Genomic DNA, 27,631 nt, shown 5'->3' on the forward strand with positions numbered 1-27,631 from the left:
AGTTGGCGGTTTGGTTTCTGCGGAGAGAGGCATCTTAGTGACCGCTGTAGGCTGTATCAGAGCTTCTGGAATTTATATGCCCACAATGTTTGTGTTCCCTAGACAAAGAGCCAAGCCTGAGCTGCTGGATAATGCTCCGCCAGGATCTACTGCGGAGTATCACCCAAGCGGATGGATGCAGAAAGGAATTTTCCTGAAGTGGTTTCAACGATTTGTTGAATTTCCTAAACCAACTGCAGTGAAACCCGTCGTTCGGCTGTTGGGTGGTCACTCAACACGCACAAAGAGTACGGAACTTATTGATATGGCTAGAACAAACCGTGTTCATCTCTTATGCTTACACCCACACTACACCCACCGAATGCAGCCCCTGGACGTTGCTTTCAAGGCCCCACTGAGTACTTATTACTCTCAAGACGTTCGGAAGTGGCTTCAGTGTCATCCTGCACGAGTGATAACCATCAATCAAGTTGCAGGGCTGTATGGGACAGCATTCATGAAAGCTGCTTCTATTGAGACTGCTCTAAATCCATTCCGTAAAACTGGGATCTTCCCACTGGATGCAGATATTTTCCGTGATTGGATGTATCAGCCTGCTGAAACAAGAGACACTGACATAAAAGACATAAAAGCAGTGCCGATAGCTGAAAGAAAGGAACAAAAATCTGATAGAAGAAGAGGAAAGGCAGCTGTTCTTACAAGTCCACCTTATAAGGAAGAACTGAAGTCTTCTATGAAAAAGGGGAAGACTCCCAAAAGGAAACTTCAAATGGTGCCACATTCTAACAGTTCTAGGCCTACTGAAGTCAGAAATGCTGGACAGAAGAAAGCAAAGAAAGTTGGAAAAGTACAGGAGTATAGCATATCGTCATAAGAGGAAGGAGAAGATAATAATACAGCTTGCATTTATTGTAATGAACTTTTCTCCAATTCTAAGTCTGAAGAAGGCTGGGTGAAGTCTTATTAGTGAATGGGCTCATGAACACTGCGCCGGCATTAATAATGATGATGAACCAGATAAATATGATTTTTGGACATGAAGTGATTTTCAGGGTTTGTAAATGGAGTTTTTTTTAAATTTTCATTATAATGTAGTACCCTGTTTTATTCAACTAGTCTGATATAATGGGGTAGCTGACACAAGTGTAAAAAGTTATTTTCTGTGATGAGGCATTTTTTAAAATGTATGTTTTCCATGCCCAATTGTAAGTAGACAGTTTGGACATTAAAAAACTCAACAGATTGGTAGACATGGTTCATTACATATGCCACTTTGTTTATTAAGTACCCTGTTTTAACCGACTCTCCCCTAAGTATAATACGAAAAGTCTCAAGAGTATATCCCAGGTCTAACCAAGGGTGTGGGGGGCCCTTGCTGGTTTCATGGAATGGGGAGGGGTGGAGAAAATGACGCAAATTTATCTCATAATAAATCTCAATATGAAGGAATAATGTAAAGGAAGCACTAGTTAAAGCAACAACAGAAGCGCTTGGCACAACAAAGAAAAGTTTTTTCAAACAGGGCCTGTGATACAGGGACGATTAAATACGTAGTCCGTATTGTAGTTGAAGATAAGAAACATGCCTACTTAAAAATCTTGAATTTCCTGAAGTATCAAGATCTGAGACTAGATTATAAAAGAAAATCAGTTCCTGCCAAAAGAAAATTCATATAAGTAAAAAAATCACAGTTGGGAAAAATGTATTACATACACTGAACATGACGTAAGGGGAAGAAAAGATGAAGCATGCGACATACTGTAATATTTAAACAAAATGAGGACAGTTTGCAAATAAACACAATATATGAACCTAATTAGTTACAATACTATAAAAGACTCTGAATGGGTGCGCAAAATATGTAGATGAATCTGTCTTAACCAGGTAGGAATGGGCACTTAACGTTGGAGGAGCTACAAGATGCAATAACGTCAAGCAAAAACAGCAAGACTCCAGGGTGTGACAAAGCCAATACAAAACTGATAAAATATGCACAAAATATTGCAAAAATAAGAATACTTGATTTTATGAACATGTACTGGTGAAGTGGTAACGTACTGGTAACTTAAAAGTGGAATGTAGCCCAGATATGCTCAGTTTATACGAAATGGAACATACACGAATGTCAGAACTACAGAGATATTAGTCTTCTCAATTCATGTTATAAATTGTATGCTAGAATTTTAACAAAACGACTATCGCTAATCTCTGAAACTGTACTGTCTGACGCCCAAAATGGTTTTCGAAAAGCAGATCATATTCAGACTATATCTTCACCATGACACAACTAATAGAAAAACATCGTGAATTCAGTTTACCAAATTTTCTTGCCTTCACTGACTGCGAAAAGGTAGTTGATGAAGCAAATCGAAACAAACTGTGAGAAATTTTAAGAAACAGAGGAATTTCATCTCATCTTATAAGAGCTCTACAGCATTTGTACATGAATAAAATACAAATAAAAAGAGCAGGCGCCGGACATAATATGGCTGAAATTAACCAAGTGGTTAGACAAGGGTGTAACCAGAACTTGGTTACAGACAATAAAACATTTTAAAATTAACAATGTGGATGTTAGCACACTACTTTTTGCTGACAACCAAGTAATTATTAGTCAGAATGAAAATGACTAACAAGAAGCTGTCTTTAATTTAAGTAAAATAGCGAGAGGATACAATCTGAACGTCTACATCACGTAGACAAAATCAGTGGTACTTTTTTACATCAGCTCATGCGAGTTAAGATTGAAATTTACAAGCAGATCATAGAGCAAGTCAATACATTTAAATATTTATGGTGTAGTATTACATACAGGGTAAACAATGAAATACAGAATAAGATAGACCTATTTGGCTGTGTCTGTGGAACTTTACGGAGAACATTGGAAAAGAAAGCCATCGAAGAAACTCTATTAAAGTTCTCTAAGGTTATGGCTATATGGATGCGAAAATTGGACTCTTGAGAAGAGAAATGAAAAGTGAGTAGAAAAATGTGAAATGAATTTCCTTAGGTACACGGATGGAATTACTTTGATAATGACATCCGAGCTGACCGAATATGTAAAACTTAACTGACACAATAAAACAATATCAGAAGATGGAAAGAACGTATGGACCGTATGACAGTTGGAAGAATCATTAAAGTCATAAGACAATATAAACCAAGAGGCAGAAGATCTTTAGGAAAATCAGTGAATAGATGGCTTGTCCAATCTTGAAGGGGACGGAACGAACCAAAAGGTCCAATCCTTGATGTAGATGTAGATATAGGATAAATCTCAAAAATATTAAAAAACTAGAAACGAGAGTCTCGTATGATCTCAAATGTTCTACCTCACGCAAGATGAGTTGGACAACATAGCTCTGAGAAACCTCTGGCTACAAGTTCTTAGCAGCTCTATCAGCAAATCCACTTTCACGTCCACATCACAGTCCGAGGACAATGTATTCCATATGGAGTACTGCTAAAGGTAGATCGTGAAAAGTGAGTCTAAATGAGGGCACTTTTCTGGGAAAGAAACCCCAACAGAAAAGGTCAAGTCAGGAGGCCTAAGATAGCGGCTCCACTCCCTGCTTATCTAGCTAGATATCGGTAACTTTTCCAACTGATCTCATGACGACCACTACCTGCTTACCTAACTACATATCGATGATTTTTCCAACGGAAGTTTCAACACATGGAATTCTCAGTCTAAACCGGATGGGTCTTACGACGAGCAACGCATGGAAAGTTCTGGAAATATAGATTCATTGAAAAATGCCCACTTGGGACGAACGGGAATAGGAAAAACGAAATTAACATAGGTCAGGCCCGAAAAAGAGGTGTGGAAGAACTACATGTTTATGTTTTACATATGTATATAGTGGTGTAGGTCTGAGCGCAACAGCACATTACAGCGTTGCAGTCCTTGTAGACAATAAAAAAAAGTGAAATTACGTTGACATCTACGAACGAATAATAGCACGACTTAAAAAAAAAAAAGAACCAGAAAGTGTTCAGCGGTAATAGGCGTGTACGCCCCAGAAGATGGAAAGAAAGAAGAAACTCTAACAGTAGATGAAGTATTACAAAAGAAAATGGAAATGACTACCTTTTTATTCATGGTGATCTAAAACGCAAGAATAGGAAACTCACCAATAAAAGAAGTAGAATGACAAACTTGACAATGAATGTCGAGATGTCTATGAACTTGTGTAAGGGCCAGAGAAAAGATCTCATGCTGCACCAGACTGTTATGGCTGCATGGCGATGGCATAATAGGCGAGACAGGATACTTATAGTCACTGTTCCTATCAATCGTTAAAATTTAGTCATTTCTTCTGATCTCTCTGGAAAATTGCAGTGGGTTCCGACAGAAGATTTACAGACAAGGTATTCTCAAGCTAGTGTGGTTATGTTGCTGATTCTAAACTGTTAGCGAGGGCGCCACTATGGCTGCAGCTCGTAAACCGTGTAGTTATGAACAGGCAGTATACACAAGAACAATTGAGAGCGGCGTTCTATTCAGTATGTGATCGATGTTCGAAATTTGTTATTCAAAGCAAGGCGGTACCGGCACATAGCTGCCCGGTACTTGGCGTTACCTGGCGTTACCAAGTGGTATATACGTGCAAGGTTTTTAAACACCATTATCCGATTTCAGAACAGTGTCTCCCACACGAACAAAGACAGAAAACTGGAGGAAATTTTAACTTCCACAAAGGATACAAAGTTTTTAATTTCCAAAAAAGCGTTCTATTTTTAAAGGGAATATCTTTTACCTGCACGAACATATAACCTTGGGAGACTTTTTAGACTTTGTTTTTCGGATCTAAGTTTTCATTTATGTTTTACAAATGTTAGTTTGTCCTCCACCGGACGCACGACAAACATCCAGACGATAAGCAGTGTACTTTCATGTGTTCTATGCACGTTTCGACGATCGACCCAGCCGTCTTCTTCAGGTGCTGCGAGTTTTGCTATAATGTGTACTCGCTGTCTTGACTTCAAACAAACTGCGAACCTTTGTTAGTCTCACGCTCCTATTTATAGCCGAGTTCGATACCTGAAGCCCATTACCTCCTTTTTGTCCGTCAAAGCTCGCAGTTTGCAAGTACTGGTCGCAGGACAGAAGAACCTCTTCATTCAGAGAAGGTAGGCAGGCATTTGGTGTGCGTTGTCCCGTAAGCGCGTTATTGGCCCCATATTTTTCAGTTACACCTTAAATAGTGTCAGATATCTAGAGATCTTCGGCCTTTTGTGCGCACAGTTAACAGACGCAGAGAAGCTGTATGCAATATTCCAACAACACTGAGCAACCGCACACACATCCAACAAAAGTGTGACCACGTCACCAACGTGTTCTCTGAATACAGACTTGTCAGTAGAGATATCTGGTCCCAAAGGTCCCAGGACTTAACAGCGTGTGGTTTTTATTCAAGCGACACACTAGAAAGCAAAGCGTATGCTGACATTCCTCGCACATAAGACGACCTTGAACAGAACTTTACTAGAGAAATTAATATCACGACTCCAGTATTAGGGCGTGTTGCTGGTAATGCCATCACATGAAGTCAGCGATGCCTCGATTCCCGTGGCCACCACTTCTAGTATATCTTATAAACAGGTATCTAAAGTGTCTATTCTGATTTACTTAGTTAATTGTTACTTGAATCTCTCGCGTCAGGCATACTGGTTTTGTAAGGGACACCCTGTACTTATCATCTGATTTTAAGAAAACTATTTAATAAAAAACCTGGATTCTTTCTTGTCTTACAGCTTGATATTTTCGCTCGATAAAGGACTGATCTCTTTTCGTTGTAAGACATAGTTACTGTGCTGTAGGGAACTAAGTAAGTAACTGCACGAAATTTTTAATAAGAGTTTGTAGAGGTAAAAACGCACTGCGTGGACTTTGCATGTAATTCATTATAGGTCAACATTATTGCATATGAAACGTAACCACCATATCGAAATTGTATTTAAATTGGAGATCAACGATATCTCTCTTAGTTCTCAAGATTCTGTATTACATACTTGCGGACGGGTCGTGCGTGGCGCACCAGGTTCTATCTCTGTGCATCGGGAATCATGTGGTTATAAATATCGTCATATTTCGTAAACCGTTCAAGAAATGGAAAAGAGATTTTTTTAAAAATGACAGTACGCAAAGAGGGAGTGTTCTTCCGTATGATTAACACTTTGTCAAATTTTTGAGCGGAGCGAAAACAAGACTCCCTATAAATTACACAATGGTTTTTTGTCCGAATTTTCATAGCCGAACTAAGTGTGTGGAAATCGGGTAAAACTGACCAACATGAGGTCTAGCTTTGGAAACAAATATTTAATTACCGGAAAGTTACTCGGGTAAAAATAGTCTTGACCCGAATAAAATATTTATTTGCAATGGTTATCGGTTTTAGTGAGAATGTCAACGTCCTCAAACCACTTATACCACAGCGGTAGCTGTGAACGGTGCAGGTATTGTAACTCCTCGAACGTCAGTTGATTTCTAGCTATTTTGTTCATGGTTCAAATGGCTCTAAGCACTATGGGAGTTAACATCTGAGGTCATCAGTCCCCTAGACTTAGAACTACTTAAACCTAAGGACATCACACACATCCATGCCCGACGAAGGATTCGAACCTGCGACCGTAGCAGCAGCGCGGTTCCGGACTACAGCGCCTAGAACCGCTCGGCCACGGCGGCGGGCTTTTGTTCATGAAAAGACACATTGGTATGATACGTAACTGCCAAAAGGCTTCTTTTGAATAAAGTACTAAAAATAGAACATTTCAAGAACATAAGAGGCTACGAAGGCAAATGAGTTGTCAATAAGATCATGCTTTCTGAATGAAACTTGAAAATAAAAAAAAAAAAACAAAACGAGAAAGAAATCCTTCAAATGCTTTGTGAAATATCTCTAAAAGACATAAAATTTACTGGAAAAACATTTGACATTCCTTTGAATGATGCTCGAAATCATGTGCAGCAAATGAGGGGCTTGAAATGTTATTCCAATCAGTTTTATTTCTTGTTGTTGTTGTTGTGGTCTTCAGTCCTGAGACTGGTTTGATGCAGCTCTCCATGCTACCCTATCCTGTGCAAGCTTCTTCATCTCCCAGTACTTACTGCAACCAACATCCTTCTGAATCTGCTTAGTGTATTCATCTCTTGGTCTCCCTCTACGATTTTTGCCCTCTACGCTGCCCTCCAATGCTAAATTTGTGATCCCTTGATGCCTCAGAACATGTCCTACTAACCGGTCCCTTCTTTTTGTCAAGTTGTGCCACAAACTCCTCTTCTCCCCAATTCTATTCAATACTTCATCATTAGTTACGCGATCTACCCACCTAATCTTCAGCATTCTTCTGTAGCACCACATTTCGAAAGCTTCTATTCTTTTCTTGTCCAAACTATTTATCGTCCGTGTTTCACATCCATACATGGCTACACACCATATAAATACTTTCAGAAACGACTTCTTGACACTTAAATCTATCTTCGATGTTAACAAATTTCTCTTCTTCAGAAATGCTTTCCTTGCCATTGTCAGTACCAGCACAGCAAGGCCGTTTTGGCTAGTGTTAATAGGCCAGATCAGTTAACCATCCAGACTGTTGCCCCTGCAACTACTGAAAAGGCTGCTGCCCCTCTTCAGGAACCACACGTTTGTCTGGCCTCTCAATAGATACCCCTCCGTTGTGGTTGCACATACGGTACGGCCATTTGCATCTCTGAGGCACGCAAGCCTCCCCACCAACGGCAAGGTTCATGGGGAGGGGGGGTTATTTCTTACTTTTAGACAAATAATTCCACAAAATATTCGATCTCTTTCTTAAAAAAATTTTACATGCTGTATTTACACCGACTATTTACATTAATGAAAACACTTGGTATAGACAATTACTGATGATGAATTACGTTCCCAACAATCAAATATCAATAAAATTCCTTGGCTGTTGAATTTTTTATTAGGATTTTAATATGTATTATATATTGGGATAGGTATGTATACACTTAAAGTAGTTTGAGAAGACCTTAAAAATAGCTCTGAAATGCATCATAAAGAGTACAGATAAAACTTATGACACAGAACAGTTGATAGGATTATAGCTGAGGCAGTTAAAATATAAGAAGTAACAATGCCCGAACCTGGGACTCACGAAAACTCAGATTAAATGTCTTGGACACTAACGCTACACCACTGACTCCACGTACTTATTTTTCTTACTGATCTTAGTCAGTCATTGTTCTGCACTTATTGGCTGCTGAAAGTTTGTGTTCACGTAGGAAACACTCGCTTTTAATTCACTGATGAGACAGTCAAACGTATCTACGCTTATCCTGACATATTCGAAGAGTTTCTCTGATGGTGTTCGTGGTTGATGATATAAATTATAAAATTCTCCATGAAGATTCCTCCCTTCGTAAATTTCATGCAAAGCGAATTTCATGCAAAGCGCTCCTTTAACGTTTTATTTTCCTAAGAAAAGTTTATTTTCTTGCCTTACTCTCGAGCTATAATATTCTGTATGCTACGGGCGGCATTTATTAGAAATAGCTGACCAGGACTTACAGCTCGTAGCTTGACACTCACACGAAGGACACTGGAGGATGTAGACCCATACTGTTGCTTGCAGCAGGGATGTCGCACATCCACATGTCATGCGCTGTCGGTCGCTTACTTAGCTGATTACGTGGCCTTAAATGCAGGCGCTAGTGCGGGGGTGCCCCATTCCACTGAAAAATGAAACTGTTGACATGTTCTCGTAATTGCAGAAAAAGCCAGATCACCAACATATCCATGTGCGTGAATCTTGTAACCAACTTTTCCACAAAAATAATGGGCCCTAGATCTTTCCCCAGGAAATGGCACACAACACGTGACCCTTAAGAGAGTTCGTCTGGTGCTCGACTGTGGCAAATGACGATTGTGTTCCTCGTGTTCCTACGTGGTGTAGATTCACTTTTCCATTTAAATGATACGTAGCATCTTCATTGACACCAAACGTTAATTGAAATTGCGATCTTCCATCTGCACGCCCAGAATGAATTCACTAAACTCAACACACTGTTGTGTATTACCATCGTTAGGTGCTGGTAGCAACTGAATACGGTATGGTTTCAGAGAGAAACATCGCCGCAAAACACGTCATGCAGACACATAAGGAGAAATAGACTCCAGCCTGGGACGACGAGTAGACTTCTGTAGACTATGTGCAAATCTGTTCAGTGTGCTCTACGTCTCGAACGAGCTCAAGGGATCGGCTGGGGTTTTCACTTACATAAGCATTCAGTGACTTGCAACTTGCTGATTCCATCGTCGAATGATTTTTGCTGTAGGAGGTGCGTTGCCGTATACACGACGAAAATCACTCAACAGAGTCGTAACTCAATAGAAAGCGTTGAAACGGAGCACACAAAAAGCCGTTTGCGCAGTGTTATTTCCATCTAGATTTAGTGCACACTGGATGATGAACGAGCTAACAAGAAAGCTCGCTACACCAGGAAGACTCTCGGAAAGCAGATGAACTAGCAAATTAAAACTGACACTAAGGCAACCTTTTGGTTACGACGCGTACGTTAAAATTCACCACAAGTTTCTACCTCAATTCCTATTGAAGACATACACCGTCCAGCCACGTTAATGTGACCACCATCAACGTTCGACGTCATCGTGCAATAACAACTCACAGACGACAGGTGGGAGCACTGGCAGTGGAGAACGTATAAAGCGTGTCATGAGGACGCGGGAAACAGTGCAATCGTTGTCGTTATGCGGACATGGAATGATTTATTTGACGTCCAAAAAAGCACTGTCATTGGCTTTCGGGCTAAGGGTGAAGGCATTTCTGAAATGGCTACCTTTGTAAACTTTTCGCTTGCTGCCATGATTAAAGTATACCGTGCATGGAAAATTGGCGCTACCCAAAACAGGCGTCGAGGCAATTGTGGTGCACAAAGGACCGTGGACGACAGAGGTGAACGACTGCTACGGTGATGCGTACGGGCGAACAGACGTGCAGCTATTGAACAAGTGACCACATATATGAGCCAAGGGGAGCCTCAATGAACATTTGGCGAATGTTGCTGCGTATGGTCCTCCGCTGTAGGCGCCTAGTTAATGCATCCAGTGCATCCAGTGCCGCTACTGGACGTCAACTGGGTGATGACACGTGGTGTTTTAAGATGAATTACGTCTGAAAGCAAACCCTCTGCAAAAATCATTGGATGAGTTCAGGACGCAGAGTTATTGTCTGGGGAATGTTTTAGTTGCGTTCCGTGGGTGATCTCGTTGTTCTGGAAGGCACAATGGATCGACACAAATATGCATCTATTCTTGTGGACCATGTCCACTCCCACATGCAATTTGTTTTTGCCCGGCACGATGGCATCTACCAGCGGGACAATGAACGGTGTCACACAACTCTCAGCGTACACGCGTGGTTCGAACAGCACTAGGATGTGTTTCCATACTCCCCTGGTTACCAAACACCCAGAATTTAAGTCCAATCGAGAATCTATGGGGCCATCTCGACCGGGCCGTTCGCGCCTCGGATCGAAAACCGAGAATCCTTGGGCAGCTGGTCACGGCACTGGAATCAGTATGCCTCCTCATCCCTTTCGGTACCTTCCCGAAAATCATTGATTGTTTTTCTGCGCGCCTCGCTGCGGTCCGCGCAGCAGAAGGTGGCTGTTCAGGCTTCTGACATGTGCTCACATTAATGTGACAGGACGGTGTAGTCTTGTGAAGCAGGAGAAAGCTTTCTGGTATTTTGTCAAACACTGTAATGGGAGCGTAGTAACAGAGGCCAATATCTGCCAGTGTCCGCCGTGAGTGTTAAAGCGCTGCTTCGGCGACTGGGGGTTGCGCCAGACCCAGATTGAATGCCCATGGAGGATTAATGACGTTGGTCAGTGTGCTGGTCAATCCTCATGTTGTTTTTAAGCGGCTGGGTGAATACCGGGCTGGTACCCAAGTTACGCTCCAGTTAGTCGATTCGCAAACATTTAGAAAAACTTTCGCTCACTTTCACATGAATAACACTACACTTAGGCGATTGGGAAACACGTATTCCGTCGTGGGAGGTAACGGGGTGGCGACAGGAAGGACATCCAGCCACCCCTTAAACTAACCATGGCATATCCATTGATACTGACATAGACCCTACCCCGATTCGGCACAAAGGCATAAGAAGAGGAAGACGGAGAAGAAGAAGGAGAAGTAGTAAAAGAGGTCAATATTCTGAGCTATTGATACGGCGCAATGAGGGCGAGAAGATGTCTGGCGTGGTGCTATACGCCAACTTGACGGAAGAACAGTGCTCTGACGAGTACACATTCGGGCTCTAAACTGGTCACAGAGGGTTTCGCTCTTAGAGAGAACATGTAACACGGCTTAGGGTCGATTATAATCGGGAATGAGTCAAACAAACAGGAACCCCTCCAATTCAGCTGCCAGGGATCGTCCAAAACCAGTCCATGTGAACGAAGTTGTTACGTTCAATTGACGATGTCCACGTGTTGGGGAGAGATCTAGCCAACTGTATGTTAAATTGTTTTAAGATACTTCTGTCAAAGAAGTCTTATGTAGCTTGCGCATATGTTGTTACACTATGTAATCAAAAGTATCCGGACATCTGGCTGAAAATGACTTACAAGTTCGTGGCGTCCTCCATCGGTAATGCTGAAATTCAATATGGTGTTGGCCCATCCTTAGTCTTGATGACAGCTTCCACTCTCGTAGGCATACGTTCAGTCATATGCTGAAAGGTTACTTGAGGAATGGTAACCCATTCTGAGGAGAGGTACTGATCACGGTCGGTGAGGCCTAGCGCCAAGTCGGCGTTCCAAAACATCCCAAAGGTGTTCTATAGGATTCAGGTGAGGACTCTGTGTAGGCAAGTCCATTACACGCATGCTATTATTGTGTAACCACTCTGCCACAGGCTGTGCATTATGAAGTGCTCGATCGTGCTGAAAGATGCAATCGACATCCACGAGTTGCTCCTCAACAGTGGGAACCAAGAAGATGCTTAAAACATCAGTGTAGGCCTGTGTTGTCATTGTGCCACGCAAAACAACAAGGGGTACAAGCCCCCTCCACGAACAACACAGCCACATCATAACACCACCGCCTCCGAATTTTACTGTTGGCATTACACACGCTGGCAGATGACGTTAACCGGGCATTCACCATACCCACACCCTGCCATCGGATAGCCACATTGTGTACCGTGATTCGTCACTCCACACAACATTTTCCCACTGTTCAATCGTCGAATGTTTACACTCCTTACACCAAGCGAAGCGTCGTTTAGCGTTTACCGGCGTGATGTGTGGCTTATGAGCAGCCGCTCGACCATGAAATCCAAGGTTTCTCAAATGGTTCAAATGGCTCTAAGCACTATGCGACTTAAACTTCTGAGGTCATCAGTCGCCTAGAACTTAGGACTAATGAAACCTAACTAACCTAAGGAGAACACACACATCCATGCCCGAGGCAGGATTCGAACCTGCGACCGTAGCAGTCGCTCGGTTTCAGACTGTAGCGCCTAGAACCGCACGGCCACTCCGGCCGGCCAAGGTTTCTCACCTCCCGCCTAAATATCATAGTACTTACAGTGGATCGTGGTGCTGTTTGGAATTCCTGTGTGATGGTCTGGATAGATGTCTGCCTATTACACATTACGACCTTCTTCAACTGTCGGCGGTCTCTGTCAGTCAACAGGCGAGGTCGGCCTGTACGCTTTTCTGCTGTACGTGTCCCTTCACGTTTCCACTTCACTATTACATCGGAAAGAGGAACCTAGGGATGTTTAGTAGTGTGGAAATCTCGCTTACAGACGTATGACAGAAGTGACACTCAATCACCCGACCATGTTTGAAGTCTGTGAGTTGCGCGGAGCACTCCATTCTGCCCAGTCACGAGGTCTACTGATTACTGAGTCGCTGATACGGAGTACCTGGCGGTAGGTGGCAGCACAATGCTCCTAATATGGAAAACGTATGTTTTTGGTGGTGTCCGGATACTTTTCAAAAATGGCTCAAATGGCTCTGACCACTACGGGACTTAACATCTGAGGTCATCAGTCGCCTAGAACTTAGAACTACTTAAACCTAACCAACCTAAGGACATCACACACATCCATGCCCGAGGCAGGATTCGGGCCTGCGACCGTAGCGTTCGCGCGGTTTCAGACTGACGCACCTAGAACCGCTCGGTCACACTGGCCGGCCCGGATACTTTTGATCACACAGTGTATGTATTCATAAATACTACAGTTTGTGTTTCAGTACTTACGTTTCAAGAGTATCCAATGACGGAAAAAATCGCGAAACCAAAAAGGAGTTGTGCGACATAAATGAAAGTTGGTAAGAGTGTTTCTATATCATGAAGATGATGTCTATTCAGATTTCGCGACGGTCGCATACGAATGGCGCTAGTAGCGCCCTTGTGAGTATGCAAATCATGTTTGCTTTAAATACAAACTGTAACGGTAGTATGCGTTAGTTACCCTTGAGGTTGGTCATAGCGAGTTGATGTTAATCAAGAGTGCCTTTAAGGTGACGAAGACGCCATTATCAACACCTCAGCCGGCCGGAGAGGCCGAGCGGTTCTAGGCGCTACAGTCTGCCTCGGGCATGGATGTGTGTGATGTCCTTAGGTTAGTTAGGTTTAAGTAGTTCTAAGTTCTAGGGGACTAATGACCTCAGAAGTTAAGTCTCATAGTATTCAGAGTCATTTGAGCCATCAACACCACAGAATTTGAACGAGTTTGTGTGACAGGGTTACGAAAAGCTGGATGTTCCTTCTGCGCTACTTCAGAAAGATTGCAGCAATGGTAGTCACTGTACATGACAGCTGGCTGTGGTGGTCACGAGAGTTTACAGTCGCAAGAATACCGGGCTCCGGACGGCCACGTGTCACTATCGTGTTCTACGTATGGGTCTGACGTATTGTTCTGCATCTGCAGCAGCAATTTGAGCAGCAGTTGGCACGACAGTGACGCAACGAACTGTTATAAGACGGTTACTTCAGGTACAGATCCGAACCAAACGCCCTATGGCGTGCGTTCCACTTAACCCAAACCACGGCCATTTGCGACTTCAATAGTGCCAAGGGAGAGCTCATTAGAGAGCAGGGTGGAGGTCTGTTGCGTTTTCTGATGAAAGCTCGTTCTGCGTCGGTGCTAATGATGGCCGTGTTTTGGTTAGAAGGAAGCCAGTTGCGGCCCTGCGGTGCTAGACACACTGGACCTCCACCTAGAGTTATAGGTGGGGCGCGATTTGCTATAACAAAAGGAGCACACTCGTGGTAATCCCACTCACCATGACTACAAATTTGTTCGTCAGTCTGGTGATTCATGCTGTTCTGCCATTCATGAACAGCGTTCCAGGGGGTGTGTTCCAACAGGTTAAAGCTCGTCCACATACCGCTTTTGTAACCCAACATACTCTATAGGGTGTCGACATGCGACCGCTGCGGTCGCACGTTCGAATCCTGCCTCGGGCATGGATGTGTGTGATGTCCTTAGGTTAGTTAGATTTAAGTAGTTCTAAGTCCTAGGGGACTGATGACCTCAGAAATTGAGTCCCATAGTGCTCAGAGCCATTTGAACTTTTTTTTTTTTTTTTTTGTTGCCCTGGCCTGCTCGATCACCAGATCTGTCTCCAATCGAGCACATATGGGACTTCCTCGGAGGACAACTCCAGCATCATCCACGAACAGCATTAATCATCCGTGTATTGAATAAGTGCGACAGACATGGAAGCCCATCCTACAAACTAACATCCGGAACCTGCCCTGCACAATACATGCACGTTTGCGTTCAACATTCTGGCGGCTATACCTGGTATTAATGTACTAGAATTTCACATTCCCTATGGCTTACCTCGTGTTTACATTCACCTGAAATGTTGCTGTGTCAACGACGTAAATAAGTTACCTAGACAAATGTATTCCCGAGTTTCACTACTGTGAATTAATTTCTTTTTTTGTGTGATTTTTTACCCCCGTAAGTGTTAGTGTAGCTGTGTCTTAGCATACTTGCATGCCTTCGCCGAATTTGCATACCAAAATTTGGATAATTATGAGTAATGCGTTACCCGCAGTTCCAAAACAAATTCTGAAGATGCTTCAAAAAGGGGAAACTTAACTGTTCTTGTTACCGAAAAAATTCTGTCAAAGAATCCATTGTCATAAAGCTTGTTGAATAGTTTCCTGGAGGATGACAATATTGATCACGAGATGTGATCCACCCATCGGTCTCAGATTGTGGGAGCATGTTGGAGATGAATAAAGGCGACAACTTGCTGTGATACCGTACCCACGATCTATTCACTACAAATTACTCTTGAAGATATAAGGCTGTTACTGTAAAACGCTGACACTGATGATCTCAACTGTAAGTAATAACTTCATGGAATGTTCATAAATGGTTTTGGGTAATCATTTTTTCCGAAGGCGTAAACTTGTGTCTAACAGTACCATTGGTCTTCTAACTCACAAGGTAAGGTAGCAACATTGTCATCGTGTTGCCATTCAAATGGCGTTCGTATGTAATATCTTACTCTTAATACTGGGAGCCACAGTTCCATGTGTGGCTCTCGTTTAATACTATGGATGAATGGGACGATGTAGTTGTTTTAAAGCTGTACGCTTTTCAGGGGAACAAGCCAAATATATCTTATACACGTGACAATTTCTGTTGGGTGGTATCGCAATTAAAAGCCTAACAAATTTAAGTATTAGTAAAAAGTAGTCACTTGAAATGTTCTGATAGACCTATTTATTTGGTAGGAGTACCCCCGCTCAACACATTTCTCATTACTTCTCCATAAAGTGATGGTACACTTCTATACATAAACCACAAACGTCGTCTAACATAAAAACGACCTTCTCTAAGAAAGTTCTCTTAAAATATATTGAAAATATATTGATTCGGTTCGGCATTTTAAGTGATCCTGTACAAACATTCAGCTCTGCATTCATACTGGTGACGAGATTAACGGAGAAGATATTAATTTTTGTCAGGCCATTTGACGAGTATTATGGAAAAATTGGAAATTTGTGGTAAGTTCCTATGGGACCAAACTGCTGAGGTCATGGGCCCGTAAGCTTACACACTACTTAATCTAACTTAAACTTACGCTACGGACAACACACACACCCATGCGCGAGGGAGGACTCGAACCTCCGACGGGGGGTGCCGCGTGAACTGTGGCAAGGCGCCCCAGACTGCGCGGCCAGCACGGCAGTATTATGGAAAATGCACAGTGTATTTCTTCTGGTGAATCCAACTTAAAAGGTAAAGCACTTTTTTCTGATTTACTGGTGACATTCACAACAGACCATTCTAAAAATACCAGACATTTATAAGTCACTAAAGGAAACTAAAATGCAAGTGGAGTCAGGTTTGTGACTGACAGCACTAACTGCTAGCATACTTACTATCGATGCTCGCGATGCACGCAATGCTGGACAAGTTGCATGTTGGGTAATCTGTAAGGAAAAAATGCATTAGTCTTCACATTTTTAAATTTATCTTATAAAATGTAAGGTCACTGACAATGTGGAATTAAATATTTCCTCCTAAGATATTTTGAGTCAACTGCCAGATGTCTATCACTTTCTGCTACGATATTTAGGCGTCGAGTCTTTTGGCTATCGCCAGGTGAATACTGTCGAAAATATCCTTAGTTCCCCTAATTAAGACCCCGTCGGCACATTCGTGCTGTACCCAGCAGTCACAGCGCATGCGCTGCTTGAGCATACGTGCTTCTGCTGCAAATCAACATCCTGCAGGACGCACCTTCCCTGCTGAAAGCTTCCCTCGATGATATCAGATATATCATCTTCAAATGGTGAAATTGCAGTACGTCACTGGCTATGCAGAGCGCCAAGTTTTTCTGTGACAAGATTCCATGTAAAATTTAACTGAAAGCAGCCGTCTCTATTGATAAGAAACTAAAGCAGTTCTATTTCCACTGATTCATTGATAATGGAGCTCCATAAGTTTGATGCATGGGCCAAAATTATTATTTAATTGTGAATCTGTCTGGGTCCCTTACCAAACGGGATTGCGCCATCCAGTTACGTTCTGCATGGAATCCTGTCATTGAAAAACTTAGTGCTCCGGATAGGCGGCGTCGTACTGCGATTTACACCTTATGAAGACTATCAAGCTGATATCGATGTTGTAGGCCTTCACCACGGAAGGCGCCGTGCACTGACTTGCAGTAGAAGCGTGTGTGCTCCAGCGGCACATGCTCCATAACAAATGAGCATGTGCCGACGGGGTCTTAAATAGAGGAGCTCATCGTATTTCCGCCAATATTCACCTGAAGATGGTAAGAAGAGAGCGCCCAAATATCGTAGCAGCAAGTTACAAGTATGTGCCCGAAATTTCATGGAACAATCTATACGCTGGGGAAGTTTTAAATTTCACAAGATTTTTCATTTAACTTCCAACAATAATTTTTATTTTCTATGTGCGTAATTTGTCAGGGAGGTCAGTATTTAATGCGTGAAATATTTTAAGTAGCCTAAATATTTTACGGCACATTTTTACTGAGTAATCCATCTAGCTTAAGTCAAGCATTAATGACTGTCATCTTTGGAAACCAAGTGAGACACTTTATGGCTACGCTTATTTTAAAATTTTTGGTCCCAAAATAATTTCGCAGCAAATGTGCTTGAAGAATTAAAGAAAGTGTGCAGGAAGTGAGCACATGGCCACTTTGCTGTTCTGGTATTGACAGAAGTGTCAAACACTAAGGTGACAAGTCATGGGGCAGCGGTATTCACATATACTGATAGCGGTGGTACTACATGCACAAGATATAAAAGGGCAGCGCATTGGCGGAGCTGTCATTTACACTCAGGTGATTCCTGTCAAAGGTTTTCCAACATGATTATAGCTGCAGGACAGGAATAATGCGGAATGATGGTTGGGCCTGGACACATAGGCCATCTATTTTCGAAAATCATTAAGGATGTCAAGAATGTGCCGAGAATACTAAATTTCAGGCATTATCTCTTACCGCGGGCAATACAGTGGCCGAAGGCCTTTACTTAATTACCGAGAGCAGCAGCGTTTGCGTAGAGTTGTCAGTGCTAATAGACAAGCAACACTGCATGAAATAATCGCAGAAATCAATGTGGAACGTATGGCGGAAGTATCTGTTAGGATAGTGCCGTAAAATTTGGTGTTAATGGACTGTGGCAGCAGACGACATCGCGTGCAGTGCCTATCCTGGTCTCGTGACCGTATCTCTTGGACACTAGACGACTGGGCAGATGAGATCCGATGTTCTTCTCCACTGAAGTGTGTAAATTTCTCTGGACTTCACTCCGTCTGGAGTCGGGACTGCAGCGTGTATCTGGAAGAACGGAAGATACAGGGGCGTAAAACTATGAAGCGCATCCCCTACACTGAGGCAAAAAAACTGTATAAAGCCCTGTTGCCCAGGTGTTTTGCCACCTCCTTCACTTCAGTTGTTAAACAACCCATGCGGAAAGCGGACGCTGCTACAAAAACGGAGGCTGCCAGTGTCGGCACTAGTACCTGCCTGTGTCCCTGCACTTCTGCTGCTGCAGTCGTTTCTAAGCCTGCCCCTACCCTAAGAACTTCAGAAAAAGCTGTGGTTGCTGACATTGTGGAGCTCCCTGCCCTCCAAAGGTTCCGTCTGGTACGCTGTCCAATGCGGCCACATCCTCAACCGCAGTTGTGGCTGCAAAGTGTACTCAGGGGAAAAAATCCCAGGCAAAACGTCTAACACCGGTGGAATCGGGCAGAAAACAGCCTGACGGTGTCGACATCGACCTGTCTGACGTCTCTCTCGATTCGTATTTAGAGGCAATGGAGCTTGATCAATAATTCAAAAACAGTCTTAATCGCATTTATTATTATTATTATACCGCCAACAGGTTTCAACCCGACATAGGGGTCATCTTCTGGGCGTTTACACCATTGGTCGACTGCTGGTGGTGTCACTCCTGTCTACATAAAGGCTGTTGGCGGTATAATAATAATAATAAATGCCATTAAGACTGTTTTTGAATTATTGATTATTATACTAATCGCTGCTTCTCTCCACAACCATGTTGCCCAAAAATAAATGGAGCTTCATGTCGGACTGGGGCAACCATCTCGCTCCAAAACTGAGCCTCCACCCATTGTAGCCTTCCCCATCCCTCCCCCCCCCCCCCCTGATAGATTGCTCCCATTATACAGTGGAACATGAATGGATTCAGGACGGACTTGGAACTGAAACTCCTAGCGCAGAAACGTCCTCTGTGCCTGTGTTTGCAGGAAACACATTTCAAAGCCCCTGATGCCCCTGCACTATAGGGCTATACACCGTATCGCAAGGATGAACTGACTGGGGAAAGAGCCAAACGAAGGGTAGCTGTGTTTGTCAATAATGGGCATCACTCCTCTGCTCTTCCCCTGGATACTAACCTGCAAGCAGTTGAAATTCATTCACGTCGGTGGCTTACTGTTTGCTCCCTTTATTTACCTCCTCTGGATACAGTAGCCTTCGTGGCTCTCACAGATCTTATGGAACAGCTCCCCTGACCTTTTCTACTCCTGTGAGACTTCAATGCCCATCATGTCCTGTGGGGCTCGGCCCCTAATTGCCCTTGGGGTCCAGTCTTGAGGAGCCTCCTGACATCTCGAGAGCTGTGCCTCCTAAATGCTCATACTCCGATTCATTTCTGTGTTGCTATTGGGTCATTCTCAGCCATCGACCTAGCTCTCTGCTCTCCAGCCCTCCCATACTCTTTTCACTGGAAGGTCATTCACGACCTTCATTCCAGCGACCACTTCCTGATCCGCCTTCAGCTACTCTATGGTGTATTGCTGGAACAGAAGCCACCAACGTGGATGATTTGCAGGGATAACTGGACACTGTTGGGCCAGTTGGCTGTGTTTGAACACCGTGGCAGCGTCCAGGAATGAATGGATCACATCACACATGTGATCCATCACACTGTTGATCTATTCATACCAATGTCTTTCGGCCCCCTTAAGAGGCGACCGGTCGCTTGGTGGACAGAAGAGTGGCATTTAGCCATTCGGGACAGGTGTGCGGCTCTCCGACGGTTTAAACGCCGCCCGACAGCGGACAATCTATCAACCTTTCGAATCACGAGAGCCAAGGCTTGCCGTGTCATTAAAGAGAGCAAAAAGCGGTACTGGCATGAGCTCCTGAACTCCATCAATCGTTCCACTTATTCCTCAAAAGTATGGCAAGCCATCCAGAGGATTTCCGGTAAACACAGTTGTTTACCGATAGCTGCTGTTTTGAATGAGGAGTGCCTCCAAACAACACCTAGAAACATTGCCCAGATGCTGGCCGAGCATTTTGCACAAACTACTGCTAATGAAAGCCAGGATCCAGCGTTTCGTCGCTGTCCCAGTTAGCCTTCTGCCGCCAAGCGGTGTGTCAGCAGTGTGCAAGTAGCAGCAAGTGGCTTATTTAGCGTTCATACAAGTGTTGTAGTCAAGTTGAAAATTTGAGTGTTCTTAGCGCACTTGTTTAGTTAAATCCGTCAAATCATTGTATAGTTTTGTATTTAGCAGGGGCAGATTTGCATTTTAATGTCTGTGACGTGTAAAGTCGCGTAGTCGTCTGTTATTTGTTTATTTCTTTCAAATAGTCTTTGTACGTTACTGACAGTAGAGTTAGCCTTCTGCCGCCGAGAAGTTTGTCAGCAGTGCGCAAGTAGCAGCATTACTGCATTTACTAGGCAGCCTTGTATTTTAATAACCGCTTAAATTTTGTGTCGAATTGTTTGTGCTCTCTGTAGATTAGTTCAGACATTCTTTGCACAACAGTATTTACCATGGATAGGGACTGCGATTGCTGTGTTCAGATGCGGACTGAATTGACATCCCTTCGCTCCCAGCTTCAGGCAGTGGTTGGCTTCGGTCACACAGCCTGAGGCTGTTGCCAATGGGCATCACTGTGGGGGTCCAGATGGGGGTTTGTCGGACACGGCCAGCTCGTCCCACGCATCCCCCAATCGGACTACGGCTGTGGCTGCCCGGGATACTGCCCATATTGAGGCTGACCCCTCACCCATGGCAGAGTGGGAGGTCGTCTCGAGGTGTGGCAGGGGGCGAAAGACATTCCAGAGGGCTGAACGGAAGGGCCCTCCAGTTTGTCTGACGAACCAGTTTCAGGCTCTGTCTCCGGCTGATACTGATCTGCGGCCGGACATGGCTGCTTGTCCTGTTCCAGAGGTTGCCCCTCAGTCTGCAAGATCCAGGCGGTCGCAGAGGGTGAGCTTACTGGTAGTTGGGAGCTCCAACGTCAGGCATGTAATGGGGCCGATTAGGGATATGGCTCAAAGGGAGGGGAAGGAAACCAATGTGCACTCCGTGTGAATACCGGGGAGGAGGGGGGGGGGGGGGTCATTTCAGATGTGGAAAGAGGTCCTTCCGGATGCCATGAAGGGTACAGGGTGAACCTATCTGCAGGTGGTCGCTCATGTCAGCACCAATGATGTGTGTCACTACGGATCGGAGGAAATCCTCTCTGGCTTCCAGCGGCGATCTCATTTGGTAAAGACTGACAATCTCGTTAGCAGGATGAAAACAGAGCTCACCATCTGCAGCATCGTTGACAGGACTGACTGTGGACCTTTGGTACAGAGACGAGTGGAGGGTCTGAATCAGAGGCTGAGACGGTTCTGCGGCTGTGTGGGCTGCAGATTCCTCGACTTGCGCCATAGGGTGGTGGGGTTTCGGGTTCCGCTGGTTAGGTCAGGAGTCCACTACGCATGGTGGGCGGCTACACGGGTAGCAGGGGTTGTGTGGCGTGGACTGGGCGGTTTTTTAGGTTTGATGGCTTCGGGCAAACACAGAAAGGGCAACAGCCTCAAACGGTGCGGGGCAAAGTCAGGACATGCGGGGACCAAGCAGCAATCGGTATTGTAATTGTAAACTGTCGAAGCTGCGTTGGTGAAGTACTGGAACTTCAAGCGCTGATAGAAAGCACCGAAGCTGAAATCGTTATAGGTACGGAAAGCTGGCTGAAGCCAGAGATAAATTCTGCCGAATTTTTTACAAAGGCACAGACGGTGTTTAGAAAGGATAGATTGCATGCAACCGGTGGTGGCGTGTTTTTTCGCTGTTAGTAGTAGTTTATCCTGTAGTGAAATAGAAGTGGATAGTTCCTGCGAAATATTATGGGTGGAGGTTATACGCAACAACCGAGCTAGGTTAATAATTGGCTCCTTTTACCGACCTCCCGACTCAGCAGCATTAGTGGCAGAACAACTGAGAGAAAATCTGGAATACAGTTCACATAAATTTCCTCAGCATGTTATAGTCTTAGGTGGAGATTTCAATTTACCGGATATAGACTAGGACACTCAGATGTTTAGGATGGATGGTAGGGACAGAGCATCGAGTGACATTATACTGAGTGCACTATCCGAAAATTACCTAGAGCAAATAAACAGAGAACCCACTCGTGGAGATAACATCTTGGACCTACTGATAACAAACAGACCCGAACTTTTCAACCCTGTAAGCGCAGAACAGGGAATCAGTGATCATAAGGCCGTTACAGCATCCCTGAATATGGAAGTAAATAGGAATATAAAAAAAGGGAGGAAGGTTTATCTGTTTAGCAAGAGTAATAGGAAGCAGATTTCAGACTACCTAACAGATCAAAACGAAAATTTCTGTTCCGCCACTGACAATATCGAGTGTTTATGGAAAAAGTTCAAGGCAATCGTAAAATGCGTTTTAGACAGGTACGTGCCGAGTAAAACTGTGAGGGACGGAAAAAACCCACTGTGGTTCAACAACAAAGTTAGGAAACTACTGCGAAAGCAAAGAGAGCTTCACTGCAAGTTTAAACGCAGCCAAAACCTCTCAGATAAACAGAAGCTAAACGATGTCAAAGTTAGCGTAAGGAGGGCTATGCGTGAAGCGTTCAGTGAATTCGAAAGTAAATTTCTATGTGGCGACTTGACAGAAAATCCTAGGAAGTTCTGGTCTTACGTTAAATCAGTAAGTGGATCGAAACAGTATATCCCGACACTCTGGGATTATAATGGCATTGAAAGAGAGGATGACACGCGTAAAGCTGAAATACTAAACACCTTTTTCCAAAGCTGTTCCACAGAGGAAGACCGCACTGCAGTTCCTTCTCTAAATCCTCGCACAAACGAAAAAATGGCTGACATCGAAATAAGTGTCCAAGGAACAGAAAAGCAACTGAAATCACTCAACAGAGGAAAGTCCACTGGACCTGACGGAATACTAATTCGATTCTACACAGAGTACGCGAAAGAACTTGCCCCCCTTCTAACAGCCGTGTACCGCAAGTCTCTAGAGGAACGGAAGGTTCCAAATGATTGGAAAAGAGCACAGGTAGTTCCAGTTTTTAAGAAGGGTCGTCGAGCAGATGCGCAAAACTATAGGCCTATATCTCTGACATCGATCTGTTGTAGAACTTTAGAACATGTTTTTTGCTCGAGTATCATGTCGTTTTTGGAAACCTAGAATCTACTCTGTAGGAATCAACATAGATTCCGGAAACAGCGATCGTGTGAGACACAACTCGCTTTATTTGTTCATGAGACCCGGAAAATATTAGATACAGGCTGCCAGGTAGACGCCATTTTCCTTGACAACCGGAAGGTGTTCGATACAGTACCGCACTGTCGCTTGATAAAGTAAGAGCCTACGGAATATCAGACCAGCTGTGTGGCTGGATTGAAGAGTTTTTAGCAAACAGAACACAGCATGTTGTTCTCAAGGTAGAGACGTCTACAGACGTTAAAGTAATCTCTGGCGTGCTGCAGGGGAGTGTTATGGGACCATTGCTTTTCACAATATATACAAATGACCTAGTAGATAGTGTCCGAAGTACCATGCGGCTTTTCGTGGATGATGCTGTAGTATACAGAGAAGTTGCAGCATTAGAAAATTGCAGCGAAATGCTGGAAGATGTGCAGCGGATAGGCACTTGGTGCAGGGAGTGGCAACTGTACCTTAACATAGACATGTGTAATGTATTGCAAATACATAGAAAGAAGGATCCTTTATTGTATGTTTATATGATAGCGGAACAAACACTGGTAGCAGTTACTTCTGTAAAATATCTGGGAGTATGCGTACGGAACGATTTGAAATGGAATGATCATATAAAATTAATTGTTGGTAAGGCGGGTGCCAGGTTGAGATTCATTGTAAGAGTCCTTAGAAAATGTAGTCCTCAACAAGGGAGGTGGCTTACAAAACACTTGGTTATTGCTCATCGGTGTGAGATCCGTACCAGGTCAGGTTGACAAAGGAGATAGAGAAGATCCAAAGAAGAGCGGCGCGTTTCGTTACAGGGTTATTTGGTAAGCGTGATAGCGTTACGGAGATGTTTAGCAAACTCAAGTGGCAGACTCTGTAAGAGAGGCGTTCTGCATCGCGGTGTAGCTTGCTGTCCAGGTTTCTAGAGGATGTGTTTCTGGATGAGGTATCAAATATATTGCTTCCCCCTACTTATACCTCCCGAGGAGATTACGAATGTAAAATTAGAGAGATTCGAGCGCGCACGGAGGCTTTCCGGCAGTCGTTCTTCCCGCAAACCATACACCATTGGGTGGATCAAATGGCTCTGAGCACTATGGGACTTCACTTCTAAGGTCATCAGTCCCCTAGAACTTAGAACTACTTAAACCTAACTAACCTAAGGACACCACACACATCCATGGCCGAGGCCGGATTCGAACCTGCGATCGTAGCGGTCGCGCGGTTCCAGACTGACGCGCCTTTAACCGCTTGGCCACCCCGGCCGGCACCGTTGGGTGGCTTGCGAAGTATAAATGTAGATGTAGATGTACCGTGCGACTGTTGAGAGGGGAAAGTTAGACTTTAGGTCGAACAGTTCTGAGACCTACAATTCCCCTTTCTCCATTTTGGAGCTCGAATCGGCACTGACTGAGACGTCTTACACTGCACCTAGTCACGACAACATCCGGTACTGCATGCTTCGACATCTGTCAGTGGTGCCAAGGAAATCCTCCTCGAATGTTTTAATCTAATATGGCAGACAGGTGACTTCCCCAACTCGTGGGGGGGGGCGAGGGAATTCTAATCCCTCTACTCAAACTAGGAAAGGACCGCACATGTCCCAGTAGTTGTCGGAGTATCGCCTTGATGAGCTGTGTAGGAAAGACTCTGGAATTGATGGTTAACCGTCGTCTGGTCTGTTTTTTAGAGACCATGTAACTCTTCAGCCGCTCTCAGTGTGGATTTCGAAAATTTCGGTCCACGGTCGACAACCTGACCCCCCTAGAAGCCGCTACTCAGCAGGCATTCCCCCGTCAGCATCATTGTATCGGCTTATTCTCTGATATCAGTAAGGTGTACGATACTACTTGGAGACACTGTATTCTCGCACAACTGCATCAATGGAGCTTTCATGGCCACCTCCCCATTTTCATTCGATCTTTCCTGTCTCAGCGGTTTTTTCGGACCCAAGTTGGTCACACACTGCCTGATCGATTTGAGCAGGAGAATGGTTGGTGTCCCCCAGGGCAGTGTTTTAAGTGTTACCCTCATTACCACAGCCACCAACAATATAACATCTACGGTAAGGAGTTCAGCACAGTGGTCCTTATTTATTGACGACTTTGCTGTTTTCTGTACCTCTTCCAGTGTTGCAATGGTGAGCCGTCAGTTGCAACTTACAGTGTGGCAGTTAGAGGAGTGGGCTGCAATGACGGGTTTTTAGTTTTCTGCCGATAAGAGTGTTTGTGTTCATTTTAATCGTCCTCGTCTTCCTTTTAATTTGCCTGCCTTGCATATAGGGGACACTATCCTGCATTTTAGAGACATAGTGAGGTTTCTGGACCTCGTTTTTGACTCCAGATTGTAATGGTTGCCACACCTGCGAGACTGGAAAGCCAGAACCCTGAAGGCACTGAACATCCTCAAGTGCCCCAGCCACAGGTCTTGGGGAGCGGATAGGGCGCGTCTCCTCCAGTTTTTTTGGGATTATGAGCGTTCAGGGCTGGACTATGGGTGCATGGTGTATGGGTCAGCGAGGCCCTCATTCTGCGGATCCTTGATGCTGTCCACCATGCGGGGATTTGACTCGCTACAGGTGCTTATCGGACCACTCCCATACCCAGCCTCTGTGCTGCGGCTGGGGAACCATCACTTAACATCCGGCGGCAGCTCTTCCTAGTGCGCCAGGTGTGTAAGTTTCTTGCAGCTCCAACCACACCCGCTCACCATATTGTTGCTCATCCGCCTCTGGACCGTCTTTTTTTCCCACCGTCCCCGAGCCACGATGCCGTTTGGGATCCGTGTGCAACGTGTGTAGGAGTCCCTCGGTGTCGAGTCTGTATGGCCCAAAATCCAGAGTTTTAACCACCTGCCACCCTGATTACTGGAGATGCGCAGAGAGAAAGATTGCAATCCTGCTTCCGCTTTGAATACAACATTCTGCCATTTTATCTGAGCACCACGACAATGTAGCTGTTTTTACGGTTGGGTCGAAACAGGGGGAATCCGTTGGTTGCTCTGTTGTTTTTCCGGATCGTGTCCTCAAGGTCCGACTGCCTCAAGCGTTTACAGTCTCTGATGCAGAATTGTCTGCGATCTTTCAGGCACCGGAGCAGATGAGACGCTCTTCCCGTCCTAAATTTCTTATCTGTTCCGATTCACTAAGTGCCCTTTACTCATTGCAACTTTTTTATTTAGCAGATAAAATAGTCCAGACTATCCAGGGTGCCCTACTCCAACTACAATGACTGGAGAAGGAGGTGGCTTTCTGCTGGGTGCCAGGGCACTTCGGCATTGCTGGGAACGAAAGGGCAGACCTCGCAGCCAAGGAGGCATGTCTCGATCCGCAAGTATCTCAGTGTGCCATCGCCTTGCACGCACTCACCTCGCTGCTGGGCTCACGAGTCATGCGTCGGTGGGAGGATGAGTGGCTGGAAGTGAGTGACAATAAGCTCTGTTTAGTCAAGCACACAACGCGTGTTTGGTGTACTTTCTTCCAGCCACGAAGACGGGACGTGGTTCTCCTCATTTGGCTTCGGATAGGCCACAATCCTATGACGCATGGCTTCCTGCTCCGGCGAGAGGACCCTTCAATATCTGGCGCCTGTGGCGTCTAGGTCACTGTGCGCCACGTTTTATTGGATTACGTTTTATTTTCTAACCAGCGGGCCGCGGCTGACTTGCCGGCGTATCTGCCATCTCTTTTAGGAAATACTCAAACGAATGTAGTTAAAGTTTTAAAGTTCTGTGACTTGTCCAATGTTTTTACCATGATTTTAGGGAGAGGATCTTAATTTATTCACAGGGTAACTGGCTTGCCCGTGTTTTACGTAAGTGGCCAGCCAGTGACAAGACAACATTCCTGTGGCATCCTTGACGCTCCTTTCTCGTTTTCCTTACGTTATATTTTCTTACACAGCATTTTTCATCTTTTACCGCTTTCTTTGCGTGATACTTCCATTTTACTAAATTTGTCCACATTCGTTTCTTTTAATGTGTGTCAGGGCGCTGATGATCTCGACGTTGAGCGCCCGTAAGCCCCAACACACACACACACACACACACACACACACACACACAGTAGTGTCAAAGGAAGAAAATTACAATAATTAGTAAC

At 44.4% G+C, this 27,631-nt stretch overlaps 1 protein-coding gene across 1 annotated transcript in view; it reads right to left on the minus strand.

Annotated features, from left to right (window-relative positions):
• Nucleotides 1-27,631, minus strand: part of LOC124795788 (sodium channel protein Nach-like) — a 136,986-nt gene that overhangs the window by 24,356 nt on the left and 84,999 nt on the right. The window contains exon 6 of the mRNA XM_047259869.1: nucleotides 16,437-16,487. Within this exon, the coding sequence (XP_047115825.1) occupies nucleotides 16,437-16,487 (51 nt within the window). The remainder of the gene's footprint in view (nucleotides 1-16,436; nucleotides 16,488-27,631) is intronic.

The sequence above is a fragment of the Schistocerca piceifrons genome, chromosome 4 (genome assembly GCF_021461385.2).
Source record: "Schistocerca piceifrons isolate TAMUIC-IGC-003096 chromosome 4, iqSchPice1.1, whole genome shotgun sequence".
Lineage (NCBI taxonomy): Eukaryota > Metazoa > Arthropoda > Insecta > Orthoptera > Acrididae > Schistocerca > Schistocerca piceifrons.